The 10065-nt window shown below is 35.5% G+C and overlaps 1 protein-coding gene across 2 annotated transcripts in view; it reads right to left on the minus strand.

The window, feature by feature from the left end:
* Positions 1 to 2552: 2552 nt before the first annotated feature.
* The window catches only part of LOC107091866 (monocyte chemotactic protein 1B-like), a 12060-nt gene continuing 4547 nt past the window's right edge, over positions 2553 to 10065 (minus strand). The window contains exons 1-3 of one of the 2 annotated variants that reach the window (XM_015386043.1): positions 3642 to 3758; positions 3443 to 3548; positions 2553 to 3284 (exon numbers count right to left, since the gene is read on the minus strand). In XM_015386043.1, coding sequence (XP_015241529.1) covers positions 3143 to 3284; positions 3443 to 3548; positions 3642 to 3708 — 315 coding nt within the window. In that variant the 5' untranslated portion in view covers positions 3709 to 3758 and the 3' untranslated portion in view covers positions 2553 to 3142. Of the gene's footprint in view, positions 3285 to 3442; positions 3549 to 3641; positions 3759 to 10065 lie in introns of those variants that run through there. The other variant, XM_015386044.1, reaches the window with a different exon arrangement.

Consider the following 10065-nt stretch of genomic DNA (forward strand, 5'->3'; position numbering starts at 1 on the left):
AGGCCCTCTTGTTACTGACAAGAGGGCCTAATAAATATCCTTTTTTCATCAACTGTGCATCTCAGACATCTCTTGTCAAGTAATGTATTTCATTACACGACTTTTGCAATGATAGCACAAATACGGCAAATGTAGCACCAAATGTACACCCCAGACACCTTTGAAGAAAAAACAATGAGTATAACCATGGCCGTACATGCAATATTATAGAGAAAAGAATTTTGTTTTTTTAATGCCTGGAGAGAATCTGGAAAATGTATAGCAAATTGTTTTTGCAGTGAAGAAGAACTGACTGGAGCTGGAATAACTGCAGGGAGGAGGACAAGTTTGGTGGCAGAGAATAACTCATGTATATGTTAAAAAAGCCATGAATGAAAGCCTCACAGAGCATCTCTGAAGATCTTAAGTCCAGGCTTGGGTCATACATGGTTGATGGCTTGGGTCATACATAGTTGCAGGAGAGAAAAAAAAGACTTGTTCCAGGTTTTAGAAGCTAACATGAGAAAACAGGAACGGGACATTTCGATATCAGGAGGTCAAAACAAGAAGGTCCTGGTTGTTATCCATAAGGAGAGTGAGGCAAAAATAGAACTTCTCCCAGGTGCAACAACATCTTGAAATTGGAGTTGGCGCAGGTGTAACCACTCAGACCTGTTTGGCAGTAAAGCAGAAGAAGCAGGAGTGCATTATGGGACTGCACACAGCAGCTTGACAGGCAGGAACGGACAAGAATCATTACAATTAAAAGCAGTTATTAAAGGAAAATACTGCCTTTATAACATTTTTTAAAACTGATGCATGGACTAAGCCCATGCCAGATGGCAGCTAGCATATTTGTCTGAAATATATTTGCTCAACCTGCCCCCAAAAATATAATCCATTAGAATGGAAAAATACTGCCGCAGACATTCAGTTAACATCTAGTGGGCTGACAAATGTGTCAGTTTCCCACGCAAAGAAAAAGATGGTATTTTTTACGTTAAGATAAAGATTTGCCTTTTCACTTTAACTGTTAGCCATCAGCCACAGTCTTTTAACTAACACCCACAATGTATCTGCTAGATATGCAGTAATCTTGTATTCACTATACACCATTCTGGTAAAATAAAAATTCCAGCTATTGTGTAGTTTTCGTTTTTAGAACTGAAGTGCATTGGCATTCAACTCCCGTCTGTTAAAAAGTTAATTGAGGAATAGGATAGCAACAGAGACAGGGACAAACACTAGATGAAATGGTGCCACCAGACAAAAGCATGGTGCATTGTTGAATCATATGCTATAAAAACAACACTGGTTTTGTTTTAATAATTCCCTTATTTACTAATTCAACCTTTTGATTGTAATGAATAAATGATCCAAAGTGTAATTCTATCCATTTGTCATTGATTGCCATGGGTAAGAAAGTAAAAAAAAAAAAACATCTTTATTTGGCTCGAAAAAATGACATTTGCAGAGTTGCTCCACTTTCACAGGCTGGTACTGAATGTCTCTCAGCGTCTCCCAGAGCAGCAGATAGGATTTTAGCTGACCTTGCATACAAGCACTTAAAAGTAAATAAAATGATGAATAAAAAGATATTTAATAGACAAATAATGTCTCTACATTTCATCAGTTAAAAAAAATTCTCTAATGTATTGCATCATGGTTGCAAACTGGAAAAGAAAAATCATCAGGCTACTATGAGTGAGTTTGAGGCCAGCAGACTGTCAAAATTATTGTGGTTTTCTCTGAACCCTTGTCTTCTCTTACTTTATCAAGGAGGGTGGGCTGCTCTGGTAGGGGAGTTCTGTGATTAATTTGGAGTGGGTTGTTTCCAGTTAAAGGGACAAAGGTGACTTAGGTGGCAATTATATCTTATTTTATTGGTCATAATCTTTCCACCATTTGCTCGACCTACAAGCATGGTCAGATTAAAAGAAGCAGGATAGCCCAGTACATGTTTCAATTTTTAAATCATGCATTTTAAGACTAACAAGCACAGACCATTTCCGCATCTCACCAAGGACCTTTATAGATTACTAGACCAACTTAAGAATAACGTACAAAACACTGTTAAAATGATTTCTGTTTATTACTCATTATGATTCAGCTTTTTGCATTCAGATGCTCCATCATACACATAATAAGTGGGCCAATAATTTATACAGGGGATGGGAAAAACCCATAACACTTAGGTTTTAGCAAACATTACATTAACCTCAAATGTTCTCCTCCTAAGCCCCTCAAACATCCCCCAGCAGCAGCATATTCACACACAGCGGTACTTTCTCTCTCAGCCCACAGAGAGCAAACTTTTTTTCACTCTTTTTTTTATAGGTTCACACATCATGGTGTTAGAGCACCGACTGATGGAAATAGACTTACTACAAGGCTCCATCTGGTTTGCCCCCGAGGCCAATGTGTCAAACCGTTGATGAGAAGTGGAAAGTGATGGTCATTCTTGTGGGCTAAAATAGTTTGAATTACATGAACAGTGATTAATATGTAAAAATAATTTATATATATAAATATATAAAAAAAAAAAAAACATTTATAATACAAAACTGCTGGAATCTTCACCTCACCAGCTTCTTGAAAATAGATTACGTTTTTTCAAAAAACGTTTTTAACTTTGGGGTCTCTTATTATATATATATATTTTTGAATAATATAAACTTTGTTTTAAGTTCCTCCTCTGTTATAATAAACCTGTTTCACTGGTTCATGCATAACGCTCATTGTCTTGTCTGGTTAAAAAAATATATATTTCCTGACTTTACTATTTCAACTATTTCCTGTTCTTATCATTGATCATTGTGAGGTTTGTGGTATAACAGAGATGAAACACATAACAACATGAGCAAAATGGGCTGAAAAAGCAGCTGCAGCATTATGTGACTATTAATTCTCTGAACTCAAAGCTAATGATTACCAATGATTGATTTTAGGCCATTATACTGTGATCATCTTTATTTGCATATTAATCCATGACCAGTCATGGAGAGATTAATGTTTAGATCATTGTCATGAGTCACTAAAAAACAAAAAAATTAAGTCAGATACAAAAGATGGTTAAATTCTGACAGAATGTGACAACAAGTAGATACTTATTGGAACCAAACAGCAAAGAAAATGGGGTAAAATCTTTGTTTCAACAGAGGAATCAGTGTGAAGAATCTTCCTGATGCTTCTTTAGAGTAGTATGTCTTTGCCACCAGTTCTTTCCATCCAAGTAGGCCATGCTGGTCTTTGTCCATACCTTGCTGGGATTAACACAGATTCTCTTGCCTTTGATTGTGGTAAATCTTTTAAAAATTAAAGAAAAACACATATTTTACTATATTTTGTATTTTCTCTTTAATTACATTAAGTTTAAATACACTACATGACAAAATAAGATGACTATTAATATATACTACAATAAGACTATGATCAATACCCTAGGCATCGTTTTCTGACTTACATCACTGCGGGTTGGGTACATAACGATGAATCCTGTATGTAATAACTCTTCAGTGAACCTCGATGAAACCTAGTTCTGGAGTATTGCAGACAGCATTTTGGGATAGCTTTAAATAAAAACACAGTTCTTTTAATTTTTACAACCTTTGTGAATAATAACAAGCCAGATTAATTCATTTAAACTTTAACATTTATCTTACCTTGAGCTGAAAAAGTGGGCAATACTAAGAATATTACTAAAAGCAGAAGGAAGTTGAGACTCATCATGTAAAGCAAAGATTTACAGTCTTTAAATTTGAGCCAATTTAAGAGGAGTAACTTAGTTGTTTCATGTATTCCTATGGAATGCAGTTTAAGTTTCTGCACCACAAATATACAGTAGGAAAAGAGGAAGTGCAACACGACCTACCACAGAAGCATCATGACCAGATCCTCCTTCCACCATTTTTCGTTTCCCATAAATGGGTCTCCTACAATAAATAAAGCTATTTTTAAAATTCTTTACCTCTCAGAAATTCTTTCTAGATGTTTGTTTCACTTTGTAATGTTTCAACCATAAAAATCAAAATATTTGGATTCTCATTTGGTCTATGTTGAGATATCAACAAAAGGTTGCAAAGAAGTGGAAAAGAAAGGAAACATGGTATCAAAAATATTGATTCCTCATTGACTTCCAGTAACAGATCCAATGAATCCAATTGACTTTAGTGGTCAACACATTATGCTATTTAAACTTGGTGTGGATGCAGATATTCACCACTCTGGGGTGTTAGAGAACAATATATTCAGAGAGTCAAAAGTACTGAGTCTGACTCATACAGAGCCTATACAGAGGGTCAAAGATCTGGTAAAGTGAAAAAAATCCAGCAGTGCTTGAAGTACTGGGAAATTTTATCAACTTTATTAGCTTTCCAACACGTTTTGGGTTGTGGTCTTGCCCTGCAAACAGAGTTGTTTTCCAGCACTTTAAGAGTTGCTGAGAATTTAACTTCACCAGACTATGTGTTGACAAAACACATATTAGTTCTGCATTCCACAAATGTGGCCTTTATAGAAAAGCAAAACAAATGTTTGGATAAAGAGGTCATATAAACATGCGGTGAAGACCGAGTGAGACCATACTGTTACTTAGATGCAACAGTCTATGTGTGAAAAAAAATGCATAGTGCACAAAACTCTAAAAACACCTTCCTCATAGTGAAACGTGTGGGTTGCAGTATCAAAACGTGAAAATGTGTTTCTTCTTTAAGAAGAATGGATATGAATATGGTGAATTTAAAGATTGATACATGTAAATACAGGGTATAACTTTAATAAACCTCTAAAGAAGCAGCCAAAGTTCTAAAACTAAGGCAAAGGCTCACCTTAAGGCGGGAAAGACTTTTTAGAAATAAAGCCATGCATAGAATGGAATAATTTATATAAAATCAAAATTGTGTGTTAGAATCTCTCTTTAAAAGTTCAGACCAAAATGCAAAAGGCAATCTGTGCTTAAATAGACTGTCAAATCTGTGGTTGATCTACTTTACAAAATGACTAAGCAAAAAGTTTGCTCCAGCGTCATTTTAGATTTTTATCTGTAAAGAACTGAAACAATGTATTTTTTCCACTTATTAATTATGTTCCTCTGTTTCTATTAGATGAAACTTCAATCATGTAGATGTGAAAACGTATACTAGTAATAAGAGTTTTGTATTGTGATTGGAAGACAGCTGTGCAACAATTCAAATTGTATTTTGTGTTCCAGAGCTTCAGCTTTAGCTTCTGTTTAAGCGCTTCTTCTGTGCTAAGTTGCAGTTGTGGATGTTGCATCTGATAGTCACTTCCCAGAAAGAACGAAAGAAGGAATCTAACAAACAGATTAAGGAATAAGCAAAGGAATCCAATCAGATTTGAGTGTATTTAGCCATTTGATTCAGGTATGTGGAATCATATTTTGCTCCATCCTCTGTCACTAATATACTCGATCGCTATATCTTATAGACAAATGAGGGGAGCTGTGCATCATGCTGCATCCCAACAGAGTTCATACGAAATACAGAAAAAGCTTCTGTTTATGTCGGAAAAGAGGATGCAAGGATGCAGGAGTCTGCATGAATAAGGGGTTAAGGGCTGGTTATACTCCCGCAGAAGTGTGTCACAGTGCGCTTGTCGCAGATAGTTTTGATTTATGCCCAAAATTAAAGCGTGGTCTGCGCTACGTTATACCACGCCACAATGCAAGAGGGACAATCACGAACTAGCTGTGGTTCTAGATACGGCTGAGGCGCTGAGGAAGTGGGGGCAAGTTTTTGCAACAACGGAGGGACATGAGGGCAAAAAAGAGCAGGGATCCAGATGGAAAAAGGGTCCCGGCGTTCTCGCCTACCTTTCTCTTCTCTTCTATGGCAGTCATACAAACAAAGGTATCAAACAGGTAATACGCATGGTGTAGAGTGGATAAAGATTTGACCAATCAGAAGCCTCCTGTCTGTGGCACTGTCTGCGGTCACCTACAAGTTTGGAGAGGTGCAGCAGAGTGTCTTCTAAGGGGCGGGGGCACATTTACATTCACTGCCACACACATGCAGATGACCTGGTTTCTGAGTATAAATTAGCCTTTAGCCAGAACCAACCCATGGTCTAAACCAGAGGTCATGGATTAGCAGACCAGGGTCAGTTATCGCCATTCAAACCCAGGTTTAAAGCCTTGCAGGTCAGCCTAAAGCCCACTGCTCTCAATAAGCCATAATAAAAGAAAGAGAAAAAAAAACGGTCAGTTCAGGTGTTTTATAAAGAAAACAATTTAGATTTTAAAATGGAAATATGTTTTATTTTTCTTATATTTTTTGTTCAAAATGTAAATGTATAACATGGATAAATAAACACCTGCATCTTATTTCAGTGTTAAATGTTGATTAAAGTAACGTATTAAAATTAAAAATGTCTCCGGACCTTTACTGGTTGTTGATTTTCTTTATTCGGACCCCACTGATTTTTAATTGGTTACCCCTGGTCTAAACCATCTGCTAAGATCCCAGAGGAAATATCTTTTTGTCTTGCATCTCTGGATAAAGGTAAGCAGTTTGAGGAGTGGCTTTGAGATTTCAGAAATAACACCAATAAAAATCCATTTGTGGTGATTTTCCTTTTGTTTAAAAAGATATAGTGGGCACTTGTAGATATTTTTATAAATTTACCAAAGGAGTGACCAATGGCTTTGTGTACTACAGTGCAACACATACCTTGTAAAGCAGTTTCTGTGCTGGAAGGTTTGTGTAGTGGGTTTCTTACGCAAAACTGTCTGGTGAACCAACTGGTTTACCACATTTGAGCCACTAAATCTACAAGAAATAAGTGCTTCACAAATTCATACTTAGTTCTTTTTTGGTTTTGGTAGCATATTTTTCATAAATCTTTGTGAGGAAAAAAATGCCTAACATACATTGTAATTGCTATTAGATGCATAAGGTTAAGCTGTCTATGTTTTCTCCTTTTCTTTTGTTTGTTTTATTGAACGTCCCTTTCCTTGGCTATGACTGACTGACTGTCAAGCTAACTTAAGGACACTGAGACTTTCATAGACATGTATAGAGGTTTTGAATATTAGGGTAATTGTGTAATGTTGATCATATTTAGATTTTAATTTTTCACCATTGTATCATTTCTTTTTTGTGAAGTAAAATATCTTAAGCAACAAACTTTGTTTCTATTTTTTCTATTTTATGTGTGCTATATTTGTTCCTAGTATACAGATTAATGATGGGAAGTTTTGCTCTTTTCAGAGAGCCAGCTCTTTTGGCTCAGGTCTCAAAGAACAGCCGACTCTATCTGTGTACTTCTAAATGCCTCTCTATTTATTATTATCTATGGTCTCTTGCCAAGGTTGGAAATAATTAATGTTTTGAATCTTAATAATTCATTTTGCATTTAATGTTTCTTCAGAAGCCTTATAGTTGCCTTATTTTATGTAATTGTTCTTTTACAAAATGAATTCTTACTTTTTGTAATATCTCACTCAATTCAATTCAGTTATTATATAGCGCCAATTCACAACACGTCATCTCAAGGCAAGGTACTCAAAGTTCTGACTCCTACTTAACACAAAAACCAACAAAGCAATCCCTATTAACAAATCCACTGAACTGAGCTATAACTGAAACAGAAGCAACTGATGCTCTTCTATACTTGAACCTGAGTTGGTGTAGTTACATTTGGCTGTCAGGGTCTGTTTTATAAATTTGGGCTATCCTTTTTGGCTCTATTTACTCTACCATGACAGGTCTGGGCAACATAAACCTGATATATGAATAAGATCTCAGTATCTCTGTCATACCTAGAAGGACCAGAGTGGGACTAATTTTTAGCTACAGGGTTTCACACCTGAAACAGTTAAGATAATGGCCAACTATATATATATATAAAAAAAAGTAGGCTTTCTTGTAACCTTCAGGTTAAGTCTTCTATATCACATTGTTCTTTATAGGCTTTTAATTGTGTGTATTTTTCTAAAATTACTTTAATACCATAGAATAGGATATGATAAGATTGTTTTACAATGCATATTCTTTTAAATATTAGTGCAAATTCCCAACATTATTCTTCAGAACATATCCTTTACAATATCAGAATCAACATTCTGTTCAAATAATTGTTTTAAAGATAACCAAATCTTAAAATGGAATTAAAACAACCAATAATATTTATATTGTGCACATTCGAAATGGAAAACACATTTGAACTTAACCAATTAAGAAATGTCAAGGGCTAAATATTCTGATTAATTTCATATTTCATAATATTCCCTTTTACCTGTGGGTTTTCAGTTTTTACTATTCACTTTAAAAATATTATCAGTTACATATATGGGTTGGGTATAGTAAGCATTTAAAACTTATGCTTGTTTGTTCACACACTGTATAACAGCAGCTGTTTCTTCCATACTTTTAGGAACAATCCCATCATAACTATTGGTTTTGCTTTTGATACTAGGTAACATTTGAAAAAAAAATGGTCATACTTCTGAGCATAGTCTTCATTAGATTAATTCAATATTCACTTAATTAGTAATCCTACCTGCCAACTTAGGCATTGGATGATAATGACCGGTACCGGTGCTGCTGTTTAGTCCGTCTACAAGACAAATATTCCCATTTGTTTAGCGTTGCATCATGTTATTATTTAAAATATATCACATAACATGATGTTCAAAACTACACAAAATGCAATTACTTAATAATTAATGTAATAATTAAATTAATTAAGTAGCTTTGTTGGACCCGTAGCATAGATCTGTTCCAGATCCACAATGCAGATCTGTGAAAGTTTTGAATGGGTTTAAAAAATACCACAGTCCAGGTTTACGGATCTGGGCCTGATGCTCTAATACATTTGGTCCTGTGCTGAACTTTAGAGAAGGTCCTTCCTTTAAAAAAAGTCTCAATGAAAAGACAAACATGGTGGAGTGTGAAGTACTGCAAGAACTGCGGTGAACTGGTGACAGAAATGTGAACTGGCGTTCTCAAAGATGACCCTTCACATTTTGATTATGTTAGGCTCAACCAACTGCTGTGAAGCAGGATTGTCCACCATAAACATAATCAAAAATAAATATCGATCCAGGCTCAAAATGAGCACCGTTTATATGTGCTTGAGAATGGCTTTGTCGCCATTCAAACCCACAAAAAAATGTCAGGAAGAGGAAACCGATGATCTATTCTGCAAACAGATTTAGAATCAAACATGTGCATTTAATTTTACTGCCACATTAACTGTAAGCAATTAAAAGGGCTTTTTTACTCTGTCTTACTGATTTATGTCAACTGTCCCTCCTACATAGCAGTTTCTAGTAAATAGGACACTTAACTTGTCTACTTTCAACTCCTAATGTTTCTTTCAGTTCCCCCTCATAGCTCCTGATCTATGACCGAAAGTCCCTGATCCTCCATATAAGTTCAAGTTAAGACTGTCGGCTTGCAAAAACACTGTCTCGCATGCCAGTGTCTTAAATGACATTATTAAATGATAAATTTGCAGAAGCCATTATATGTAAATGGCTGGAGGGTCTAGCATAACAGAGAAACTGCTCAGAGATGTATATAATTAAAATACATTGACAATTTTAGGAGAGGAAAAACATACAACAGCGCAGTGTGGTGTCATGTTAAACTCAGTCCTTCCACTTCTTTAAACTGATCTGTTTCCTGCAGTCCCTCCTAGAGATTGCCAGCAGAATGCGTACAGCAGGGGGAGCAGCAAACATATTTGAAACTTTCAAATATGTATGAAGGCACTATAATCCTAATTATAGAATCTACCAAAATCAAAATTTTTATTTTTTATGCTTTTGGGAGGTAGGTCCAAAAATTTTATGTTTACAGTTGAATTCAGTTCAGTTTATTTATATAGTGCCAATTCAAAACGTATGTCATCTCAAGCCACTTGAGACAGATCAATCAAATCATGAGGTCAGATTGGTTCTAAGTTTACTATCCAAGGAAATCCAGCTGATTGCATCGGCTGATTAACTCGACAGAAATCCCTCACAACTGTCAGCTCTTGCAGATTTAATGATTCAAAAGGTGGAAACTTAGGCAAAAATCCCAAAATAACAAAATACAGAAAACCAAAAAATAGAAGACATCA

The sequence above is a fragment of the Cyprinodon variegatus genome, unplaced genomic scaffold, assembly GCF_000732505.1.
Source record: "Cyprinodon variegatus isolate N-32 unplaced genomic scaffold, C_variegatus-1.0 Scaffold355, whole genome shotgun sequence".
Lineage (NCBI taxonomy): Eukaryota > Metazoa > Chordata > Actinopteri > Cyprinodontiformes > Cyprinodontidae > Cyprinodon > Cyprinodon variegatus.